At 40.2% G+C, this 23,208-nt stretch overlaps 6 protein-coding genes across 6 annotated transcripts; 2 read left to right on the top strand and 4 right to left on the bottom strand.

The window, feature by feature from the left end:
* Positions 1–40: 40 nt before the first annotated feature.
* LOC144199061 (CD59 glycoprotein-like) lies at positions 41–2,025 on the bottom strand. The gene is made up of 5 exons (XM_077720416.1): positions 1,944–2,025; positions 1,700–1,773; positions 1,417–1,518; positions 820–893; positions 41–754 (listed from the first exon to the last, which is right to left on the bottom strand). Exons 2-5 carry the CDS (start codon positions 1,752–1,754, stop codon positions 632–634), a joined length of 354 nt encoding a protein of 117 aa, XP_077576542.1. The 5' UTR covers positions 1,755–1,773; positions 1,944–2,025; the 3' UTR covers positions 41–631.
* Positions 2,026–3,479: 1,454 nt separating this feature from the next.
* On the top strand, positions 3,480–7,193 carry dytn (dystrotelin; the record flags this gene model as incomplete). Its single annotated transcript, XM_077728862.1, has 13 exons — positions 3,480–3,612; positions 3,729–3,933; positions 4,088–4,173; positions 4,247–4,326; positions 4,388–4,459; positions 4,659–4,822; positions 5,177–5,288; positions 5,389–5,525; positions 5,659–5,791; positions 5,943–5,995; positions 6,083–6,216; positions 6,439–6,867; positions 7,048–7,193. Coding segments are annotated over 13 exons (1,857 nt in total), but the record flags the coding sequence as incomplete, so codon positions are not given.
* Positions 7,194–7,632: 439 nt separating this feature from the next.
* Positions 7,633–13,227, bottom strand: zdbf2 (zinc finger, DBF-type containing 2). Its single transcript, XM_077732922.1, has 8 exons — positions 13,124–13,227; positions 11,957–12,053; positions 11,614–11,774; positions 10,514–11,003; positions 9,501–9,617; positions 9,117–9,409; positions 8,639–8,780; positions 7,633–8,483 (listed from the first exon to the last, which is right to left on the bottom strand). Exons 2-8 carry the CDS (start codon positions 12,050–12,052, stop codon positions 7,683–7,685), a joined length of 2,100 nt encoding a protein of 699 aa, XP_077589048.1. The 5' UTR covers position 12,053; positions 13,124–13,227; the 3' UTR covers positions 7,633–7,682.
* A 212-nt stretch (positions 13,228–13,439) lies between these two features.
* eef1b2 (eukaryotic translation elongation factor 1 beta 2) lies at positions 13,440–15,930 on the bottom strand. The gene is made up of 7 exons (XM_077717074.1): positions 15,778–15,930; positions 14,787–14,909; positions 14,579–14,711; positions 14,262–14,328; positions 13,953–14,078; positions 13,696–13,763; positions 13,440–13,550 (listed from the first exon to the last, which is right to left on the bottom strand). The coding sequence occupies exons 1-7, from the start codon at positions 15,855–15,857 to the stop codon at positions 13,464–13,466; spliced, it is 684 nt and encodes a 227-aa protein (XP_077573200.1). The 5' UTR covers positions 15,858–15,930; the 3' UTR covers positions 13,440–13,463.
* A 341-nt stretch (positions 15,931–16,271) lies between these two features.
* Positions 16,272–19,072, top strand: arl11 (ADP-ribosylation factor-like 11). Its single transcript, XM_077726726.1, has 5 exons — positions 16,272–16,417; positions 17,332–17,397; positions 17,469–17,584; positions 17,643–17,820; positions 17,993–19,072. Exons 1-5 carry the CDS (start codon positions 16,385–16,387, stop codon positions 18,119–18,121), a joined length of 522 nt encoding a protein of 173 aa, XP_077582852.1. The 5' UTR covers positions 16,272–16,384; the 3' UTR covers positions 18,122–19,072.
* On the bottom strand, positions 18,677–22,207 carry cavin2b (caveolae associated protein 2b). Its single transcript, XM_077726740.1, has 6 exons — positions 21,871–22,207; positions 21,301–21,441; positions 21,115–21,216; positions 20,239–20,496; positions 19,547–19,699; positions 18,677–19,477 (listed from the first exon to the last, which is right to left on the bottom strand). Exons 1-6 carry the CDS (start codon positions 22,102–22,104, stop codon positions 19,163–19,165), a joined length of 1,203 nt encoding a protein of 400 aa, XP_077582866.1. The 5' UTR covers positions 22,105–22,207; the 3' UTR covers positions 18,677–19,162.
* Between the last annotated feature and the right edge of the window lie 1,001 nt (positions 22,208–23,208).

Here is a 23,208-nt window from a genome sequence, read left to right as displayed (position 1 = left end):
AATAAATTTTTAGGATGAAAAATAGAAGGGTTACAAATGATTTCTACATACTGCTGCAGATTTATTTTGTTCACCTTTGTTATGAAGGAAAATTACAACATTCCAACAGTAAACATTTAAAGGTAAATTCAAAGGTAAATGTGCCTTAATTTTTCAAACCTAGCCTCATATTGACAACCAAATGAAGGTCATTGATGAAACATGTTCAAGCAATTATTCCTACATAAAATATATTAGGTAAAAATTGAGACAGGACAATAGTTGCAAAAACATAGCGCAGCTCAGCTTCTGGCTCAAATGGTAACGCAGTGCAAATGCAACTTCCTGCGGCATTAAACAGCCTAATAAGCCAGCAATATATATTTTTGACAATATAATAAACTGTTACACTTTTATGCATCATTTCCTAGAAAGGAAATGATTAAAGCTGCACTTTCCTAAAAAGAAATATTTTTTTGGTCAGTGTTAAACATTAATGACACAGCTTGATATAAAATCCACCAATTGGGACCATATTAAAATTCTGCAAATACCGTGAGATTTTACACCACAAAGTCACCTGTCCGACCAATCATCAGCTCCGCGTTGGCACCAATGGCAGAAGCTGGGATCAGTCATCAAATAGGTGGTTTTAGTGGGTCACCCACCACGTGGCGGCAACTGATGCTAGAACACCAATCAGGGAGCTCGCTGCTGTCGAATGGGCGGAGTTACACAAATCGGAATTGCAGCATTTGAACGTAAAACTAGAGACCTGGGAAGAAAAAGACCAATTCTTTCAGAAAATGTCCTTTTTACGTCAAAAACTTAGTGTTTTACCTGTGGAAACATCTGGCCCAGTCGGCTGTATTCGCAGTCTGAATACTTGAGGCACTGGCGGAAGGTCATCCCACCTAGAAAAAAATAAAAAAATAAAACATTTCCCAAAGAACCGTGCGTCAAATGGTACATTATTAAACAAAATTATATTCATTTTATTATATTTAGCCTTGAAGAATTACCAAGACATTTGCTAACATTTACTTTTAAATCTTACTTTGTTGAAATCAGCTTGCTACTTTACATCTAGATTCTAGATCAATGTACTTTTAGGGTGGAAAAAATAGGGTAACAGCAATATGGAGAAATGTAAGAATAGAAGCAAAATAATGGTTCATTGTGTTTTTTTCTTTCTTAAAACCAAACAGCTGTTATAATAAAAAAACAGATATTTGACTTTTTGGTTGACGTTTCTTAACAAAGCACCTGTTGATAGTTTATTACAGGGGTGTCAGACTCGGCTTGGTACGCGGTCCGTGTTAACTCAACTCTGGAAATCCAAATTGACAATAAAACACAATGGCTGCTAATGAAAATTTACACTCAAGAGCAGATGGAACATGAAAGTAATTTTTAAAATTGTCATAAGAACATTACCTCTTTCCGTGAGTGTCAGACAGGCGTCGTCATAGCTACAGTCTCGTTGTTTGGAGCAACTGGCTGTGTAATCTTTACAGCTGTAACAGCGAATTGCTGAGCCTGAAACATAATTATTACATATTTTAGAGTATGTGTTATCAAAAATAATAATAATAAATGCAAAAATAGGAGTATTTGTGTATCTGGAAGTGTTTTTTTTTTTGCAACCCATCACTCGTCATTAAACAGTATAATTTAAAAATACATCAATACAATCAAAAAACAAAAAAATGTAACATACCAAGTCCCAGCAGAGTGAAGCAGCTTAGCAGAAAGATGCTAACAGAGAACTTCATGTTCACCTCAGATCAAATTCTGGAATGACAAATGCATTATGTAGTACTATACATATTAATAATATTCCAGTATTTTATCTTTACCAATCCTTTCTGTAAAAAATAAATAAAAAAGACATTGAAAAAATATTGACACGTTTTCTACTGTGAATATTATATATAATATAAGTTCATATGTAAAATCCTCACCCAGAAGCAGAACTTGAACGATTCCAAGTCATTCGCTAAGTGACCCAAAGTGTAAGTGGCTGAAAAATTAGGCGGTCGTAACCTGCTGGGAGGAGCTTGTGAGTACGCCTTGGATTGGTTGAAAAAACAAAAGTCAGCAGATATTCATTGGTCAACAAACATTGTATTTTCAATTAGTCCGTTTTGTCTGAAATCAGTTTTTATTCTCTTTCTGCATTGAAACAGTCTTCTTCATCACGCTGCACACAACCAAAATAATCAAGATCTTAAAACAGAAACATTTTATTTAAGCTTGGAGCATAATGAACACAACAACAACAACAATAGTGGCTCTTGAAAGAGTGAATGAAAAGAGCAATGAAAGAGTCGCCAGACAGCTAAAGCCCTTCGGCATTCCTCACCCTGCATATTGATAAACGTAGCCTAGTAGCCATGCTACCAAGTTAAAGAACATTAAACCGGAGTCGGGATCAGAGTGGCACCACCCTGACCTTGTAACAAGGTCATTGATCTATGGAGAAGAAAAGTTGGTGTGTGTCATGGTGCCACCAGACAAAGAAAGCACAGAAGAAGAGACAAATGCACAGTGTGACCCGAGACAACGGTCAGCAGCGCCAAGGCAAACAATGATGCTACAGAGTGACACAGATTGTTTGCTTGGGCTACAAACCTGATTTTGATCCCCACATATATTAGTATACCCTACAATGATGACATAGCCTCTCCTGGCTGCCAATTGGTCCACCTGCACAACAGGTGAGCAGTAGCTCATGATGACAAATGAAACCAGAATTCCATTCATTATTCAATGGCTTCCACTCGAAGCCAAGAAGGCTGCAGGTGAGTTTCTGCTAAAAAAAATTGAAGGCACTGTCAGAAACATTTGTTTTTTTTTTACTATAGTGGACCTATTTTGGGTTTGAAAGGTAATTAACTATCATTACTATTCATCTGCGGATAAATCAATCATAATTGTTATGATGTTGCTGTAATTTTAACACAACATGGTGTGCTTTTCTGATATTTAGAAACATTGTCCTGGCTTAATGTGACATTTTTATGTCATTTATTGGTAGAGCCGCCTATTATGGATGCTAGTCTGGGTAAGTTATTTTTATTTCTTGATTCTTTTGAGTAATAATCCTATACAATTTGACTACAGTATTCCCTCGGTTATTGCGGTTAATGGGGACCGGGACCACCCGCGATAAGTGAATTTCCGCGAAGTAGGGATTCCTCTTCAAAAATGCTTAATTTGAATTTAATTTAAAAAATCTATTTTTTAATTTTTTATTTATTTTGTTTTACCCCCCTGTATACAGTACACCATATAGAATACAGGTAGAGAGAGTGAAATTCATGTTATAACAAAAAAACTGTAAAATCTGTTGTTTCAATGTAATATTTGTAGTTTTTTTCCCCCCAAAAAATCCGTGAAGCCCTGAGTCCGCGATGGCTGAGCCGTGAAGTAGCGAGGGAACACTGTATTTTTAAACAGTTAATACTATAGTAGTGATTTGATTTCGTTATTTTTTTCATCCTGAACATCTTTGGTTACAAATTGTGAATTTCCGGTTTCAAGTTTTAGCCCTGGAGGACTTCAACAAAATTCGCCCTCCTGCCTACAGGGTGGCCATGAAGCTAGAAAGTCTACAGAGCATCTATCGCAGTCAGTGTGTTCAATCTGCTCTTTTATACTCTTTGGTTTAATGCTTGCCAAATGCCTGCTGAATCTAAGCCAACTGTTGATTTAAGGGTTAAGTGCATTCTTCATTGTGTTTCCAGTGGACATTGTGTTAGTTCACCACATTGAGGCCGCCCTTGAGATGGGGCGCAGAGCCAAGAAACAGCAGGATTCCGTACTATGTGAGGACCAAGTGATTGGACGCTTGGACAAGATGTTCAGGATTGCATGTCCAGAATGGCCACATAATTTCACTCTGGAGACGTCCAAGAAATTGTCCAGTCTTATATTCAGGATGTTTGATAGGTGAAAACTCTTTAACAAATTGATTTAGGAGGATGTCTAAAAATGAAGTCACTTTTCACAACATAGAACATCAGTTCTTACAAAAAAAAACAACGATTGTGGAAGTGTTTGGGAGAATGTAATGAAATTTTTGGTTTACCATTGTGTTTTTCAGGGATCGGTTAGGTCAAGTAAGGGCAGTTTCCCTCTATATTGCTCTTACGTGTTTATCATCTGAAAATCTGCTACTTAAATATGAAGGTGAAAAAAAACTTTCTTTTTTTTACATCCTTTTTATAAGGTGTATTTGCTAAAATGGGTCACTTTGTCTCAGCTCTAGTGTGTGCAGTGGCAAGTTCTTCTGGTTTCATCTCTAGGGCTTCTCTCAGATCTCTATTGGAGGATGTCAGCCAGGTAAAGCATCAAATTTCTTCTTTCATTGCCTTTTTGTTTGACTCTTGTAAGGAATGTTCAGGTTCCTGCAGTCATTCAAGAGACTGAAGTGTTTGGTGACGTTGAAGACGTGGTCAAGTCTTGTTTTCGTGGGGTGAGAAAACTTCTGACATCAGTTTGTGTGTTCTTTACATGTATTACATTTTCTTGAAAAAAGCAGATTGGGTTCGTAAAAAATAATTTATGTATTTACTCCTATTAAGTTGCTTTTCATTTGCAGTAAGACAACACTGTGGTGGAAGGAAAATGTTTTGGGGTGTGGCCATGGTACATATTGCAGAAAATATTTACAGGTACTTACCTCCACCGTAAGCAAGGAACATGTGACATCATGGTTGCAGAGTGAGCCTCGTCCATTGCTATGGCTACCCGTGATGCATCGTCTGGTCGTAAGTCAGAAGGTTGTTCACGCTGTCCGCTGTCATATCTGCAAGACATTTCCCATAAGTGGACTCAGGTGAGAACAGTAATCTAGCATCTTCAATAGTGATTACCTAAAATACATTTGAAATGGGTTCAAATCCAGGTCGGTCCACCAGTGTGGAGTTTGCATGTTCTCCCCGGGCCTGTGTGGATTCCCTCCCACATTCCAAAGACAAGCATGGTAGACTGATTGGACAATCTAAATTCCCCCTAAGTATGAGTGAGAGCGTGAATGGTTGTTTATCTCCTTGTGCCCTGCGATTGGCTGGCAACCAATTCAGGGTGTCCCCCATTTCTGGCCCGATGATTCATATTTTGTCAGTTTAGTCAGTGTGCAACAGCAACTCATTGTGAATTGATGACCTGGTGTGTGTGTGGATGTTCTCAGGTATCGCTGTGTGAAGTGTCTGAAGGTCCACGTGTGTCAGAGTTGCTTCCTATCGGAGCAAGGCACACGCAAACACAAGAGTTGCCACCCGGTTATTGAGTTCTGTACACCGGTAAGAAACAACAAGTTGAGAGACAGTGACATGTGCACGATACTTAAGGTTAGACAGAAAAGTTGGTGAGTTAAGGCAATACTAACCTCTCCCCCTTTAGCCCACCTGGCGGGAGTCTTTCTCCTCATTTTTCCAGAGTGCTCGTCATTCCCTGTTACCACGACGACATACTCAGAGAGAAGAAAGTGGTAAGGGTCTATCAAGGGAGGAGGCAAAAGATAGTCAGAGGTTAGATGGGTTTCAGTATTATCTATCGGCCATTTTTGTAACAGTTGCCATCACTGTCATGGGTGAACTTGAGTTGATCCCATCTTTAGAGCATTGAAAATGGATATTTAAAATAAAATGCAGATACAAACTACTTTTTCAGCAGTGCACGTTTGAAGACCAATCGCAAAAGTGGGAGTACCACCCCTACAGAATGCGTTTCCCATGACTCCTCCATGCAACTTAAGTCCTCTTCATCAAAATCCCTACAGACTGATGAGACACTGGTGGAACAGGTTAGTACTGAATACCTCAACAATTATCATCTTAATGTACAGTGTGTCAAAATGTAGAGGTTTTTAGCTGAAACAAAGTTTTTCTGAACCACTTAACTCCACAAGGGTGGCGGAGGGGTTATTGTGTGTTGATGTTGTTTTGTATTTGAAGTTGAAGGTGTCCACTTTGGTTGCTGAAGTCAGGGACCTTCAAAGAGAAAAACGGTCAGGAAAATAAACCCAATATTAAAATTCCAATTAAAAGGCAGGAGGTGTTTGTATCGGGATTGTCGATTGTTTCTTTGATAAAAGGGAACTGGAAGATCAACTGGAGGTATGGCGTCTCACTTTCCAGTCAGAACAAGGAAAGCTTAATGAACGGTGTGCAGAGATGGAAGTTACCATGGAAACGGTCAGAGAACACAATTTGACTCTGCAGGCGACTCACTCAGGTACAAGTCACATTTATAGCTCAAAAAGCCTAATAACTTGATGATTTTAGTTGGTTTGTGTTGAAGCAGAGATACTACATAAAAAAACAGGTCAATGACATTATGCTCAGTGGATATGGCATAAAACAACAGTATAGTCAATCAGTTTGAGTCTTATGAATACCAAGGGGAGTCCTCAAACTTTTCTCCTACCACCTTAACCATGACACATTCCCATTATTCAGACCCTGAACAAGCTGGTTCTCCGACAATGTGCCAATGAAAAGACGCAACACCTGAATGAGACAGAAATTGAGGAAAATACGAAGAAAGAAAATGTGACACCAATTTCTGAGGTGGAGACATGCGCGGATGAAAATCTAAAGATTGAAGAACTAGTGTCAAAGACAGATGACGAGTGGAGCGAGACTGAGGAAACTCCGCCCCCAACAGTTGACCAGGATGTCGATTGGTCACAGGACGTCTGCTATGATGTAGTAGACTGTTCAGCTAAGGGCCTTCCAGTAATGCAGCAAGAGGAGGTGGACATATGTATAGCTGATGAACAGAATCATGGAACTAATAGTCCACAAGAGTTGCTACAGCAGACTATGGAACAACTGCTGGCTGTCTTAGATACACACAGTAGGAAGGATACACAAACAGGTAAAACTGAGTAGTATCAAACAATACATTTTCACAAGGAACTGTCATAATGGAAGCTGTCAGATATGTGAATATTCTATTGATGTTGAGTGACAAAGTATTATAGTCAAATTAATACAAGACTGGAATATATCATCACATTGCATGACAAGATGTTGTTTTAATTTTTTTCAAATATAGGTGGAAATGAGGAGTTGTCTCTTATTGATGCTGCTGAACAGATTGGAGACTCTTTACTTTACCTTGTGGATGCTGTGAGACAAGTCCCGGGAGAAAGGGGGATTGATGCAACAGTATGATTTTGTGTCAAAAGATTTAAATATTTATGTGTATATCCAGTGTCTGACATCCCCAGTGTCAAAGACATTCCTTCTATATTTCTATCTATCCTTCCATGAATAAAGAAATGTACTTTAAATAGTCCTTGGGTTTACATTTTTTCTATTAAACTCTGAGGCTTTTCTTGTGTTGACAAATTGCTGTGCGTGACTGGACGTTTAGTCACCGGTCTTTTGGTCCCTTTTAGTCGCTGGTCAAATGTACTTAAATATTAAACAGTACTTAGATATTAAACTCTCTCTCTCTCTTAGATATTAAACTGACTCTCTTAGATATTAAACTGTCTCTCATGAATATAATTTTGAGAGCTGGTTTCAACAGTAAACCCTCTGTCACCATTTGACCGGCGACCAAAAGGGACCAAAAGACCGGCGACCAAATGTCCGAGCTCCATTGCTGTTGTGTCCAATAATTGAGTGGCCCAAAAACATTTTTCATTTTTATTTTCAAATTGTGTTGGGATTGTGACAAATGTCCTACTTTGGAGGCTTTTCGCAGCTCCGTCTTCTCTGAGACCTGTTTCGCCGGAGAACTGGCTTTGAAGGGGATACGAGTACGGGGTCCCTTTGACGAAGTCCACCTCTCCTTGGATGTGAAGTTGTTGTCTGAACTCTAATGCTCTTCTTTGGGGTCTTACGCCTGTTTCCGCCACCTATTCTTGCCTCCCCCGTCCTGGTTCGGCGCATCAGACGAGATCGTTCTTGTTTTTGAGTCTGTGCAGAGGCTAAACTGGGATTTTTTTTCAGTTTCTGGCTTTTAACCTGGGGAGAATCTGAACCACCTTCCCCGGAGCACCTCTCAGTGTTCAGGTCTGGACTCAGACTTCGAAACAGTTGACGTACACATGATGGTAAAGGATTGGACGAGGTGGCACTTTTGCAAACCTTGAAGCCTTTGGGTGGGTTCTTTATTATGCGATTGCTGCGTGGGTCATAGAAGCGTACGGGAAGTTGTTTGTATTTTACCTTTAGCCTGTGATAGTCAGGCGGACGATGTTTTTTTCTGCTGCGTTTGGTTGTGGGGCTTGCGGAGAATGTGTTAGTGGTAGGAGGAAAGGTAGGTGAGCAGAGAAGGTAGACCAAAGAGGTGCTGGACTGCAGTGGTGTGATAATGGGGGAATATGAGGGCGGGAGGCGGGACCACCGCGCTTCAGGTGTCTTTGACACTTTGTCACAAGCGCCTGGAGGGTCGCTGGTGGCCGTGACCTCTGCGGCTGATTGACAGACAGTCGGGACGACCAAGCGGACAGTTTGAGTTGCGTGACTCACTTTGACCACCTGGGAAAAACAGTGACATTTCAGTAAGCAATACTTTTGGCATTTACAGTAATCCCTCAAATATCGCAGTTAATGTAGACAAGACATGGCCGTGATAATCGAAAAATTGCAAAGTAGGGTAGCGAAGTAGATTCCTCTCTCTCTCATTCACTCACCTGACACCTGGATGCCATCCTGAAGTTTCGCCTTCTTGGGACTTCTGCCTCGTCTTGGTGGTCCAGTAAAGGGAAAACACCAATGTCCGACTCTTCCGCTATGAGACCAGCTTCATTTCCATTTTTGCTCTTGGTGCTATACCTAATTGGTAATTGCAAGATCAAATTGTTTAGTGAGTAAACAATCCATATGTAGTCTTACTGTATAAAATATCATCACATTTTATGAACCGCTTTATCCTCATTAGGATCGCAGGGGGTGCTGGAGCCAGCCGATGGGAGGGCGCAAGGAGACAAAGGACAACCATGCATACTAACACCCAAGGGCAATTCAGAGTGTCCAATCAGCCTACCTTGCATGTCTTTGGAATGTAGGAGGAAACCGGAGTACCCGGAGAAAACCCACGCGGGCCCAGAGAAGAACATGCAAACTCCACACAGATGAAAATATAAGGTATTTAAAAAAAGGTTACCCAACCTGGAGAGAGATTTGTTGTCAAAGTAGCAGACAAAACGACCTTGTCTGAACTGTCGGACTAGATCATCAACCTTCTTTTCGTCTTCCTCTTCAATCTGGGACCACGTTTTTCCTTTGAAGGACTCTGGCAAATTCTCTGGTACAACCCAGTATGCTTTTTGAGCCTGCTCCTTATTGTGGAGAGCAGATTCCAGTTGGTGCGAGTACACTTGGTCCGTCAGATACACTTGAACATCAGTCAGGTGGCTGAAGTCCCTCAGCTGCGTCTGGACTGGTGGGATGATGGAGTCTAGCTGGAAACACATTCTTCAAATCTTACGCATTCTGTAAACATATGCTGTAAAATGGATTTGTACCCGGTTAATAGTTCCATTTTCTATTTACCTGCCCAGGTGAGTCCCAGTCACTTTGAGGGGAGTTATTTAGACTGAAGTGAAAGCTGTCTGTCTCTTCCAGTGGACAAGAAGTGAATGTGTCGCCATGACAACATTTTTGGATTACCTGGAGGCAGACATGAATAGCAGCATGCACAATATTTATAAGAAGTTCAAGAGAAAGTGCACGAGTCATTAAGCAAATCAAAATGTTGTCCTTCTTCAGCAATTTGCGTTCTAAATATTCCAGAATATTGAAAATTGGACTTTCTTCATGGGAATTAAATGAATGTTTACCTTTTGTAACGCATGCATTTCTACTAAATGCTGTAACTGTTGACTGAATAACAGAAAAAGGTCAACTCAAACATTTTAGGTGGTTTTGCTTGGAGTGTTAAGAGTATTTTCCAATAAAATATGACAACATTTTTTGTCCAATATTTGAAGGGGGCTGGATTGGATTTGCGAAATGACTCATTCATTTAAGTGAGAAAAGATCCTTAGAATTGAGATTATTCGGAGGGCGGCTCACAGAAGGAACTCAAATCATCTTTCAAGGGGCTTTTGTATAGTCAACTCTTGCATCCCCATGATTAGGCCTTGTCAAAGATATTTTCAGGAGAACTTGGGCAATTTTTCCACAGAACGTCCCACCTAATATTGTACTAAGCCCAAAGCCAAGATTTCAATCAAAATACTGCTCTGGTGCCATCTTGTGACATCTTGTTGAATTGAAGTGAAGCACAAGGAGATGGATAAGCATTCATTCATTCAGGGGCAATTTAGAGTGATCAAAAAGCCTACACTGCATGTTTTTGGAATGTGGTTCGAAACTAGAGTACCCAGAGAATAACAACGCAATCCCAGGGAGAACTTGCAAACTCCATGGAGTGAGGACCCAACTGGGATGGAACACTCAACCCAAGGATCTGAGGCTGACATTGTTTGTTAATTTCCCAGTGACCCTGTTTTACCCAAACTCTTCTATCCTTTTGAAGTGCACTCAAAAACATTTTGACTAACCTCCTCAATGGTTTGGTCCAGAAGATCTCTGTGTGGTCCTGAGAAGACTTCCTCTTTAAAAGCTGCCCGTCGCTCCCTTTGCCAACTTCGCCAAGGCTGTGGCGCCGAGAGAGGGAGGGGCCAAGTACTCGGATGTGGATTCTCCGGGGAGGTCCGACACAAGTTTATTTTCCTCCTATCCGTTTTCCTGTGTGCCTTTCGGCTTACGTGCGGGGTGGCTTCATGTGTCTTTGGAATTTTGCGTCCAAAGTCAAAGGTTCCTGCTTCCAATGGCTTGTTTGCTTGTTTACTCGGACCTTCTGATAGTCTGTTTTCTAACTGTTTACGGGGGTCTGGATCGTCGCCTTGCTTGATGGACGCTTTGTTTGAACTGGGAAGATGCTGGCGTGTCCTTAGGGATAAGTGGTCGATGCCAGAGAAACAGACTTGATCCAGTTCCTCTCTTGGCAAAAGAGGAGGGGAGATAGATGGGAGGTCTGCATGAGATGGTCTAGGAATAAACATGCAAATTTTTAGTCACTTAAACATCCTCCAAAAAAAGAAATGTTTTGGTCAACGGTGGAAAACTACCGTATTTTCACGACTATAAGGCGCGCCGCATTATAAGGCGCACCCTCAATGAATGACATTTGTTTCCATATATAAGGCGCACTGTCTATTTTGGAGAAAATTTAAGACTTTTAAAAGCGCCTTGTAGTGGTGAAAATACGGTAATTGCTATTGACTTCCAGGTATGAAGCACTCACTACACAGTCACCTCTAGAGCCAGCCATTGTTGATGTTTTGGATTTTTTGGTATAAAATCTTGCAGTAGGGGAGGAGCTATACGATGGAAGATTTTGTAAACTAAGATGGCATCTGCATATATAACAGTATTGTTTCAGTTCAGGCGTTTGTGTTTTTTTAATATCCGACAGTGGTGGTTTTTCGTTTTTGGTTTTCTGTTTTTTCCATATATACGGCGCACTGGATTATAAGGCGCACTGTCTATTTTGGAGAAAATTTAAGACTTTTAAGTGCGCCTTATAGTCGTGAAAATACGGTAATTAAAAAAAACTTATAACAACATGAAGAGATATCTTATTTTTAGAACTCATTACCTTGGGTCATTGTAGCAGTCTGGATGATGCACTAGAACGTCTTGTAGGAATCTCTCCAACAGAGTTCCTTTGGCTTGACTGTTATCAGCAAAGGAACAACTGTTGGAGCCCTTGACAGTTGAAGCTTGAACACAATCCAAGTGTTTAAGACTTGACAGGTGCTACAATAATAACAATGAGGAATCATAAAAAGTCTGAAGACGTTAAACATTTCTCTTAAAAGGATATTGTTATATACGAAGGTTTTGGTAGTTTTCCTTGCAGCTGTGTAGAAGGTTTTGTTCGATCCTGATTGTAAAATGGAATTGGAAAATTGCCCAAATGATAAAAGAGATGTCTTTACCTGATCTAGGTCCTTGTAGTGGACTCGGCAGAAGGAGCAGTAACCTTGTCCGCATGATGTGCCTCTTGATGGTCCTGGCTGAGACTCCGCCCACATCCTGTAATCAAATATTCTGGTATTGTTTGTGAAGATTTGTTCTTATTTTCCTTATTTTGGAATATATTGTCCACTGTAGCAGCTCATGGAGCCAGATAGTGTGCAATATATTTCAAGCACTCTGATGTGTCCCACACAAGGAGGATTTATCTCGTTGTTTCATTCACAAAAGCCGAAAAGTGTAACGATGCTGATAACAAATATGAATGAATACTGGGTTTGACTGTCCAATGTTTTATTTTTAAACAATTCTAGAGATATCAGGTGCTGATACAGATTATGAGCCTCAGGGCGTAACAAAACTTTTTGCACAGAATGATCTCCTGACCATTGTCCCATGATCTTACTATTATGCCAAGATTATACAATTGCTAATGATGATTTAAAGAACCGGAGGCTCCCTTTTTATCCCCTATGATCAAGTGTGCTTTAATTGGACAACACCAAATGTTGGCATCCATCATTTTAAAATAATCAAGGATGCCACTGCACAAGTCAGGGACCACTTAACTTTTATTAATTGGCAGTTGGTTAGTTGTTTGAAGACTTATTTAAAGCACCCATAAGCATTCCAATACACGTGGTGTGTTTTATTAAGGCGATGTACGAGTGTGTTTTAAGGATTTTTTAAAGCAACTTTGACTGATTCACTGCCATAGACAGTGACAGACAACCAAAACAATGCAATGGGGAGGGACTGGTTGCAATCGAGCGGTCTGTCACTGACAATCTCCCCAAGCCCAAACGAATTAGGCGTCTATCGCCATCATGACTTAAGCGGATGGCGGTTCGAAAAAGTTTGGCAAGCTGTGGACTACACCACGATAATGTCACCATCACTGTGTATCTTGACAGCAGCTTGGCATTTCGGGATGCTCTCGAAATCAAAGTATTTACTTTCAAACTATTGGTTCATCTGGTTCCGGACGAGCGCTAGCTTTTAATAGTCACGTGACCTGGAAAATTCGCGTTACACTTTTTAGGTCAGTTATTTGCACTCCAAGTTGCATCGCATAATTGCTAGTTAAAAGGCTTAAGAGCATAGAATGCAGATGGAAGCACTTTGTTTACCTGTTTAACTTTCAGACGGAGTGAAATCATATTCCGAGGCGCGCTTTAGGCTTGCGTTAAATTTCCGCTCAGCTTCTTCTTCTGCAAGTGACAATTTATACGACTTTCGTACTACGCCACTTAAAGATCAAACCGAGAACTGCAAGGAATTAAACTGAAAATCGTAGCAGCACTGATAAAACGTGATTTAAAACTATGAATGGCAGTTAAAAAAAGCCCATTTAATTATGAAAATTGAAAATAAATCCTCTCAAATACAAAAAAGTGAATCAATTGTTGACTATTTCCATTCTTTAAAAATAAACCAGACAACAACTTTATACAAGTGCTTTATTTTTCTTTAGATTTTGTTAAATGCAGCAACATCCATTGATTGGACAAAATCTTCAAATGCTGTGATATGTTCCTCAAGAATGTCAGTTCCCACCTAAAAACAAACCAAAAAAAGTTACAATGCAGTTGCAAAGTGTAGCTTATTGTATGTAATTGATGTATAAATATTGATCACTACCATAAGCCTCCCGATTAAATTTTATTAACATCATTTGGTGTTTTCAGAGCCAATGACTCACCTTATCATCTTCAACTACACAGTTGATTTGCAGCTTTTTGATGCCATAACCCACAGGTAGCAGTTTTGCTGTGGGAGAACACCAACAAGTCAACATGACTGGTTTCACTTAAGAAATCGCTTTCCAAGTTAAGTCTACCAATTGCATCAGGACTTTTAAGTAACATCACATATTCAGCCGAAAGATGGTGTAAGTCAATCATCATTACATGGGAGACTCGTAGATCTAGTAATTCAATTCTATGGCAGCTCGCTTACATTGTCCCCAGACGAGTCCGTCCATCTGAACACTGCGGACACACTCCTCTAACTTCGACATGTCAGTCTCATCGTCCCACGGTTTGACGTCCAAAAGAATCGAAGATTTGGCGATAAGTACAGGTTCTGAAGAAAAAAATGACAATTTACTACTGCAAAAGCTACTGAACATTAACACCACATCAAGCCTTGGACTCTGTCAGATATCTAAAAAGTATACATCACAATTCAGCCGAAAGATGGTGATTAATGATCATCATAAAGTCTGAATCCCAAATATCCAAAACAATGAAGCAAAAAAAAGCTTACTGTTTGCTTTCTTTGCAGCGTACGCTGCTACACGCTCCTCCTTTAGCCTCGCGGCCTCTGCATCCTCCTAGAACAGAATGAAGTTATTTTAGCAAAGAAGTTCTGCAATGGAAAAATGACTGAAAACGAAACAGGTATAATTAGAATCTGCATGAAAACATTATTCCAAAAATAGAAAGTTTAAGTCAAACAAAAAAGAAAAGTTAGTCTTCAAAACTGCTTATGTTACCGATGGTGATAAACAAGGTTTCAATGCAAAGCTAAATTAACTTAAGGTACGAGGACCCCTGTATCCCTTAAAATATTTATGTTCTCACTTCTTCATCAGAGCCGAAAAGATCAACATCATCGTCGTCTTCATCCTCGTCTGCCTTTTTACCAGCGGGCGCCGTGGCGTCAGCGACACTTGCTGGGCCGTACTGACACAAAGGTTTTTTCACACCAGGAAGGCTGACAAAATAAGATAAGTTAGTTGGCTTATGTCCCCCCGAGGTTAGGTTACATCTCCATGACAACAAGACTCACCTGCTCTTCTGGCTCTGATAGGACTTGATATGGTTGAACCAACGGAGGGCGTGGCAAAGGTCCCCCGTGGGTGGGGCTGAAATTGCCTCAAAGACGGCAACATCAGCCTGGGAAGGCACATGCCTAGAAAAAAAAAAGTTGAAGTCAGACTCCATACTTTAAACACTTTCCATCAGTGAAAATACTATGCATGGTGAACCTAGAGTCTGAAAACTTTCTAGTCAAGTTTTCACCCCCAGATTCCCCTCTGGGCTCGAGTATGTTGGTCTTTTTATGTCTCGAGTCTCAAATGTCAGAGTAGTAGCAGCATTAATATGAAGCCCGGATGTTAGATACCAAGTACATCATTGTGTAACTTATCAAAAAAAGAAATGTGAGCCCCCTTCTGTTCTGGCTAATCCTCAAGGTACTATTGACCTAATTTAAACTCAATACAACTTAAACGTTATAGTGGTACGTAGAGGGAAAGTTAAGTGGTTTTACAGTATTTTGTGTTAAGTTTGAGAAGTAGTACAATGAAAAGTGCAAACGTGGCGCCGGAACGAATATTTATTTAATATATTACAAATTGCCATCGTAAATACTGACGTTCATCACCGGGGATGGTAATTACCAGAATTGAAAACAAATAATACTCCATTGAAAAACTGCCGTTATGCTTGCGTATAAAGACTTTGTGGATATGCTATTATCATTAGCAGTCAGCTACCATGTGGCTCATGCCTGCAACAGGCATTTTTCAGACGAAAACACACACAAAAACAGAGACAGGTGCGCGAAAATTTGTATTTATGTGACAAACGAGTTTACAACGACTTGTGCAGTTTATCATTCATTTCGCTCCGCTTGTAGAAGCTAGTAGCCACGCGTAAGCAAAATGGCGGCACCGGTGACGAGGAACTACACTAGAATTCTTGGCTCGTCCACCCGAGTTCTAGACCAGATTTGTTTCATGAATTGATCTAAAGTTCTAAACAATACGGACACTGACCCTTCTATGTAGCTGCGGTCCGAAAGGAAGTCATTGAGAACTTTGATACCGGACGGGGTTTTCAGGTCACCGAAACCCATGTTGACACAGGCCAGCTACGTAGGGACGAAGAAGGACCTGACGAGTGTAAAATCGTCATTTTATACCCGGAGATTGGCTCCTCCTCCTCCTGAAGGAACTCCAGCCCCCTCCGCCTTGGCCCGCTTTTCATTGGCTGCCAGTGACGGTGATAGACGTCCAATCCATTTTGACTGGCATAGTGTTACAATTGTAAGGTATTTTAACTCATTAATGCCGTGAAAGTAATAGACTTGCAATTAATTTAAAGTGGGTTCTATTAAAATACTGAATAATCAGGGCTTTTAATCCAGTTATTTTAATCCATTTATAAAAAATATATATACTAATTAAATTATTGCACTAAGGGATTTGAGTGTCGGCAGAGTTTATCACAATGAAAACATGTTTGGTTTAGTGCTGCTTGCATGAAGAACATGCAGTCAAACCAGTTTGGGATGTCAAGGGTTTCCTCATTTGTCGACACATTTAATGAGTAGAAAAGCAGCTTGATTCTGGAGTTTAACGGACAGATGGCAGAAGAGGAGTTATGGGTCTAATTCAGTCATCCAAAAGTCCTCAGGTAACTTCAAATAATTATGTTGATTTAGCAGCCAGGTAACGTAGACACACATTAGTTTAACATGTCGAACCGGCTACCATTGAAACCAATGCCAGAATCCACCCTGAAACAGCTGAAAAAGAGCCACATTTACACTCTTAGATGCAATACAAACAAACTTCTGCAATTTAAAGTGTTTGGGAACTTCTGTGAGTTTCTACTGTCTTTCAACTATAATGTTTGCTTTTGTAATTGTTGAGCATTATAAAGCCATTGTTTATTTTTCTGGATTGCTTAGATTCAGTCTTTTTAAAAGTTTTAGGTGAAAGGTAAAATCACACTGAGATTTAATGAGATTACATTTTGTCTTGTAAGAGACAAAAAAATGATTTTCAATTTTAGGCAATACACAATAATTGCATTTAATTTTTTTTAATGATAATTGTTAATAATAGGCAATATGGGACGACTTATCAACTGAATTTAAACTTAGGGGTGATCCGACTTTGTGGTTTTTCGATGATCCCGGGATAATTTCGGGTCGACAATATTCGCGATATTTGAGGGATTACTGTAGATAGTTGCAATAATAACTACAGGGTGTTCCAAAATGTTTGACCCCATTTCATAGACACCCCTTTCTTTTATGATGGCGTCGTTTATGCAGCAGCCAGTGGCAGTAGCTCTGTCCATTCTTATGTTTTTTGTGTGTTTTACAGCATGTTTTACATGAAAAATTAGAGGGAACATTGACATGCACCTGCTTATGGTGTGCCCATAGCAAGCAATGATGATATCCCTCACAATGGTACTCGGTGCGCTAAGGGAGGTTGACTTTTTGCCCAGACCAATGAAAAATTAGAGGGAACATTAGGTACATGTATATGTTTTAGAATTATAATGCTAGGCTAATGTGCTTGTTAACATGGATTCAGGTTATCCTGATGGGTTTGGACTCAGCGGGAAAGACAACTTTGCTCTCTCGACTCCTGACTGGAAAGGTGACGTTCCTCAGACCAATACGATATTGTGTGTCCGTTACTACAATTGTACTCGTTTTGTGGCCTGGCAGGTGATGGACACATCACCGACCATTGGATTTAACGTAGGAACTATTGATTTGGACAAACGGACCTCCATGACAGTTTGGGATGTTGGAGGACAGAAGAGCATGAGGCCAAACTGGAGGTAAACCGATGCTCTTTGGGCAAGGGACACTTCCTCCTCTTATTTCATTCTTCATTAGGTTCTACCTGGACGACTGCAAGGCATTGGTCTTTGTGGTTGACAGTAGCGATCCGAGTCGGATGCCCGAAGCCCAGAGGGTATTGAAGAAAGTTTTGAGTGAAGAAAAATTACGTGGCATTCCATTGATGGTCCTCGCCAACAAGATGGACCTGCCCGATGTCTTGAGCTTACAAGAGGTAGCATACAGAACATTTTATGTAGAATAACAGTAGAAACATGTATAAAAATTACACATGGAAATGTATGCCAACTAAAACAAAACCAAAGCAAGGTTGGAACAACATAGTATGTCATTCCTCATATTTTTTTGCTCCCTCTCTTATTTCGTTTCCATCCACTTGAAATCAGATCTCCAACCAGCTGGGAATGTCTCACTACCCACACCTCAGATGGCAGATTCAAGCATGCAGTGCAATGAAAGGAACCGGTCTGTGGCAGGCCTTCACATCCATCGCCAAACTCATCAAGAAGAATTAACGTGTAGACCAGGGGTGGGCAAACTTTTCGGCCCGGGGGCCACATTGACTTTAAACATTTGACAGCTGGGCCGGGTCAGCACAAGATACGATACATATAAAAAAGTGCATCCGTTAACAGTACATATGAAACATAAACAAAAAAAAAAGGACTAAAGTATCAACATACTCACCACTCATCATTAAAGTAAAAAGTATAAAGTACAAAGTAAAGTAAAAAGGAATGTATTAAGAAATATTAAAATGTAATTAAAAAAAGCTAGAGGGGCAGTAAGACACAAAAAAACAAATAAGAGTGGACAGAGCTACTGCCACTGGCTTCCGTGTGACAGCGCCATCTTGGGGGAAAAATACATTATTTGGACAACGTCGGCGGGCCAGATTAAAACGCCTCGCGGGCCGGATGTGGCCCGCAGGCCGTAGTTTGCCTATGTCTGGTGTAGGACATGAGAAAGAAGAGAACTTTAAATGTGATAGCAAAAGTACTTTTGAATGTATGATATATTACATTTTGCTAAGTGCCATGTCCATTTTTTTAAGTAAATAAGAAAGAAAATCTTGGGGTGCACTTTTATTTATATGTTAGTTACATTAAACATATATAATGTTCTTTGGCTTCAGAAATTGTTTAAAAAAACATCAAATAAACTTGTGTTCAACTGCATTAAACGAAAGCCATCAGTCCAATTTCTATCTTTTCATATTGGATTTCCATAATAATCTGTGCTCTGTCATTAAGCATCAACTACAAAAGCCATTGAAACGTTAGCAAAATGTGAGGCTAAAATAATCCCGTTGAATTCTCGATAAATATGGAATGTGCTCATATTACGGAAGGGTAAATAAATGCTTTGCGGTCCCGAAAATGAATACCTCTAAATTTGGGTGAACATATTTCAGTCAACAGTGCACAAATACTTTGAAACAACGTCCCCCCTTCCGTCTTTTTGTGCTCAATTCTTCTTTCTTACACCACACAGATTGCATACATGTTTTTTTAGTGTAATGTGTTAATAAATCACCTCTATAAATGGTCACTCTCTTATTCCTGAAGTGACATGGATGATTGCTCCTTGTTTTCCTGGTCCTGAGGAAGTGTGGTAGACAAAGCGTAGTCCTCACTAAGCCCTTCAGACATTTGGCTGACCTCTGCATATGATTCCTCCTTCTCCTGTTGCTCTGGTGGGGCCAGCTCGCTGTGGATCTGAGAGAACGAGACCTCACGCTCATCACCCCCAGGCGAGGAGAGCTGGACCGGAGGGTCCTCAACAGCGAGGCACTCTTCCACCTGGGCGGGGCAGTCTTCAACCTGGGCGGGCTCTTCTTCGGTAGGCTGGGAGACCGAATTGCTGCGAGGCTGCAAACAAAGCCAGGTTGGAAAGTCATGTATTGTGAAGAAGGGTCAAAGTTGAAGTGCAGGCCATACCTTTTTGATCCCGAAGGTCACGGGGGAAACTTTGAGGCTGGCTGTCTTTTGTTTGATTTTCTCTCGTTGTTCAGCGGAAACAATTTTGGTTCCGATTTTGGTCATTTTTTTCTCGATGTTTTGTCGTGAGAAGGCCTTCTTCAGGCTGTCCACCTACCCAAACAGCGAGGAGAAGAAGTAGATTTTGTTAGACACTCATTTGAAACCATCAACAGCGTTTTTTGGGGGGACACTGCGAAAAACGAGGGATTACCGCGGAAATATTTTTCCCACTAGTCCCCCATTTTTTGCATTTCATGGTTTTTGCATTTTCGTGGTATACCGCGAAAAACTAGAGGCAATTTATTATGTTGTGGAGAAGCTGGTTTGAATAAATGCTTTGAAATTAGAAAAAAAATAAACATAACATTGGATTTGAAGGACATAACCAGTGCATTTCTGTTTTGACTAATATTTTTAATAATTCAAATATAGTTTATTCCAAAAAGATGAAAACAATTATTAAAACGCATCCCAGTTGTCCACATACATTTTGGGCCACATTTCTTCAGATATTAAAAAAAAGGTGGACTCTGTGACCCAAAATCTCTTCATTAACTTATTTTTAACTAAAAAATAACTAAAATTGCAACTTGCCCTATGAAGGGTTAAAAGACGGATTCACCTGCCTGACCTTTTTTGGTGTGGTTTACCTTTTTCAAACTGGAACGTTTGAGCTTCTCAGCTCTGGACTTCTCCATGTTCTCAAGGTCGTGAGGCCACAGCTCCTCATCCATATCCGCTTCCAGGCCTACGTCTTCATCCGAAGACAAGTCGATGGTTTGAAGCCCACCCTCCTGGGGCTGATCGCCTTCCACGGCACCAGATTCGTCCCCTTCTTCAAGAATTTCATCACGTGGGAACGGTGGAGGATCCTTCACAAAGACACTGGAGGGGATCTCGTTCTCCTCCTTCACAGAATTGCACAAGTCCAGTGAGCTCTTTAACTCATACAGTACCAAAGACATACAATAATGTTGTTTATGATATCAAACTGCTTGAATTGAATAGAAATAAACTTTTTTTTAATGACAAAAGATTTCTTTTTGGACATTCTCTGACACCTGAAAGAAGAATAAGGTCATTCTATTTCAGGGCTAGGGAACCAATGGCTCGGGAGTCATACATGGCTCTTTCCATGGGTTTTACTTTTCAATTCTGAGAATGTCTCAAGAAATAACATTAAAAAATGTGAATTGTTTATGGCTCTCTCTGTCAAAAATGTTCCTGACCCAGGCTCTATTTCTTGATGCTCCCTTTGTTTTTATAAAATATAATTAAATACATATTGCAGATTAGCAGCATTCCCATTCATCTTAAAAAAAACACTATTTTTTGTATTAGTATCATACACATACTCCAACACATTGCCTTAGGGAATATGGGGAATGTTGAGTATTGGTGAGAGGGAAGAAAGAATGGTGGTTACGCCTAATCTTGTGACCAAAAAAAATATCAAATTATACCACATGACTGACTACTTGTTCCAAAAAAGATCTGAGAAAATAAAATGAATGCTTCTCACAGACCTGAAAGATGAGCACTTTAAAGTTGTTTCTATTGATCAGATGAGCATGGTTTGCCTCCAGTTTCTTAACTTGGCTGCCCTGTCGTTCCATCCTTTCTCGTACCTAAAACACAAGTACTTTTTGTTCCCACCCTCTCCAGAAATACATCCAACAGAGAATGTGTTGATGACATTGACTTGTTGGTACCTCCTTCATGGTGACGGAAAGTTTACGACTCTTGTCCAGCAGTTTGCTGACCGTGTTGGAGGTATGACTGTGATTCTTAGAGAGTTTGATCATGTCAGCCTGGATCCCCCTGACCACACCTTCCATTTCCACCTGGTGCCCCTAAAACAGAAATGGAATCTTGTACATTCTGGCCACACCCTTCCTTCTCAGATTGAACCCTATGGTTGCAGAAAATAAATCGCGGTACGTGACTCCAAGTGGTCATCTGTATTTTCTATTCTCTTGAAAAGCCAGGAAATTGTTTCATGGCTGGTTTGTGAGCATTAAAAATGTTAAAAATGACTTTGAAAGAGAATGTAGTCCAATAAAAGTTAGAAATATGCAAAAACTGATTCTTCAAGTTCTGTGTCATGTTTTCTGAATCTAACAACAAACATGTCTCCAAAGAGAGGAAACATATTATACATGGAAAAGCTGCTTCTTTGTGATTTTAAAGTTGATTAGCTTCTCATTGGACGGCAAGAATTTAGTTCAACAAGTCTGAACTGAACTGTCACGGAGCTGAGTACAACCTCGCCCTTCACTCACCTCCATCTTGTGCTGGTTTTCCTGCACGGCGTCCAGCATGTTAACCAGTTTGTCCAGCAAAGTGAGAACTGTAATGGCATTGACTGGGCCTTGACCCATTTTCTCCAATCCAATCAGGTCTGCTATGCCATTTTCCTGGCTCTCCTGTTTCTGTTCTTTGAGTGAATCTTCTGGTTCTTGGACCTCAGAGGGGACCAGCAGGTCCTGGTTTTGGTGTGTTTCAGTGGTCACCATGTTCCAGCTGGTCTGAGCACTGTCTTCAATCTTGAGAGGCAGCAGTTGGTCAGAAAGGTTTCCTCTCTGAAAACAGTGGAAACTCTGCGTGTGTGTGTGTGTGTGTGTGCTGAGCTCTGATTGGTTGGCACTTGGAAAAACATTCCGTCTAACTTCCCTGTAGGGAAGTGCACACCCTTAACTCTTCCAGTGCCAGAACAAACCAGTGCTTGTTCTTGTTCTGCACTCTCCCACAAATGATGCAACAAAGTGGGTCTATGATTCCATTTAAAAGTTCTAATGTACAAAAGGTTCAGTGGAAAGGTAGAGAAAATAACAAAAAATACTCAAACAGCCACTTGTGTCTCATTAACTTCACATGCAATGTACTTATGCATGTATTTGTTTCTATTAACTTGTCAGGGTAACAGGTATGGATGATAAATAATATATAAAAAATACATTAAAAATATACATTTACATAACAGATTCCTGTGTTAAAATAATAGATTGGCATGAAATAAAAGCAAAATTACAGTTAAACACTGCAAATGTACAAAAATAAAGAAAAAACATCCACAGTTTGGAAAAAAAACAGTCATGGAACCGTCACCTAGTGTAGGGAAGGAGTTAAAAAAAAAAACTTACAGCCTGTTACTATGACAACAGTGCAAGGGGGTGATTTCTCTCACTGTCATGCCTTCCAAATGAAGTCATCTGGAAAGAAAGTTACTCTCCCTCTGGCAAACTCTTGCCAATTTAAAGTTGTGATATAAATACACTCAGATATGATTATAAATGCCCTTAAATTGGGGTTTTCCATGATTTATTCCATCTTTGTCCCCTTTACATCTGAGGTGGGTGACAGTTTGGGTCTCCTTTTAGACATTGCAACATGGTGACACATTCACAACACCAATGGGTCACACCCACACATACAACATAAAATGTGACCATCATGGCTAAATCCTTTGAATTCCGTGCCAGTATTTAGGAAGGCCAAAAGGAAGTCACATTATTTACTAACACAATAGACGACACAGTAACTTCCTCATCCATACACTCTGATATAACGTTGAGTGTTACAGAGGATGTAAAATTAGGAGGGAATTCTATTGCATATGT

Source organism: Stigmatopora nigra, chromosome 1 (assembly GCF_051989575.1).
Source record: "Stigmatopora nigra isolate UIUO_SnigA chromosome 1, RoL_Snig_1.1, whole genome shotgun sequence".
Taxonomy (NCBI): domain Eukaryota; kingdom Metazoa; phylum Chordata; class Actinopteri; order Syngnathiformes; family Syngnathidae; genus Stigmatopora; species Stigmatopora nigra.
This window is presented reverse-complemented; position numbering and strand designations above follow the sequence as displayed.

What these genes read in the sequence shown, in the direction of transcription:
- zdbf2 (XM_077732922.1), bottom strand. Translation starts at nt 12,052, where the DNA reads ATGTGGGCGGAGTCTCAGCCAGGACCATCAAGAGGCACATCATGCGGA. An exon ending in ACTACAAGGACCTAGATCAG is followed by an intron (nt 11,775 to 11,956) that starts GTAAAGACATCT and finishes TTATTATTGTAG; the next exon opens with CACCTGTCAAGTCTTAAACA. An exon ending in GGATGGCATCCAGGTGTCAG is followed by an intron (nt 8,484 to 8,638) that starts GTGAGTGAATGA and finishes TGTTTTTCCCAG; the next exon opens with GTGGTCAAAGTGAGTCACGC.
- arl11 (XM_077726726.1), top strand. Translation starts at nt 16,385, where the DNA reads ATGGGTCTAATTCAGTCATCCAAAAGTCCTCAG. An exon ending in CTCGACTCCTGACTGGAAAG is followed by an intron (nt 17,398 to 17,468) that starts GTGACGTTCCTC and finishes GTGGCCTGGCAG; the next exon opens with GTGATGGACACATCACCGAC. An exon ending in AGCATGAGGCCAAACTGGAG is followed by an intron (nt 17,585 to 17,642) that starts GTAAACCGATGC and finishes ATTCTTCATTAG; the next exon opens with GTTCTACCTGGACGACTGCA.
- cavin2b (XM_077726740.1), bottom strand. Translation starts at nt 22,104, where the DNA reads ATGGTGACCACTGAAACACACCAAAACCAGGACCTGCTGGTCCCCTCT. An exon ending in TTAAAGTGCTCATCTTTCAG is followed by an intron (nt 20,497 to 21,114) that starts GTCTGTGAGAAG and finishes AATTCTGTGAAG; the next exon opens with GAGGAGAACGAGATCCCCTC. An exon ending in TGACCTTCGGGATCAAAAAG is followed by an intron (nt 19,478 to 19,546) that starts GTATGGCCTGCA and finishes CTTTGTTTGCAG; the next exon opens with CCTCGCAGCAATTCGGTCTC.
- eef1b2 (XM_077717074.1), bottom strand. Translation starts at nt 15,857, where the DNA reads ATGGGTTTCGGTGACCTGAAAACCCCGTCCGGTATCAAAGTTCTCAAT. An exon ending in CGCTGCAAAGAAAGCAAACA is followed by an intron (nt 14,079 to 14,261) that starts GTAAGCTTTTTT and finishes TTTTTTCTTCAG; the next exon opens with AACCTGTACTTATCGCCAAA. An exon ending in GTGTAGTTGAAGATGATAAG is followed by an intron (nt 13,551 to 13,695) that starts GTGAGTCATTGG and finishes GTTTGTTTTTAG; the next exon opens with GTGGGAACTGACATTCTTGA.
- LOC144199061 (XM_077720416.1), bottom strand. Translation starts at nt 1,754, where the DNA reads ATGAAGTTCTCTGTTAGCATCTTTCTGCTAAGCTGCTTCACTCTGCTG. An exon ending in TCTGACACTCACGGAAAGAG is followed by an intron (nt 894 to 1,416) that starts GTAATGTTCTTA and finishes ATTTTTTTCTAG; the next exon opens with GTGGGATGACCTTCCGCCAG. An exon ending in TGGGCCAGATGTTTCCACAG is followed by an intron (nt 755 to 819) that starts GTAAAACACTAA and finishes TTTTCTTCCCAG; the next exon opens with GTCTCTAGTTTTACGTTCAA.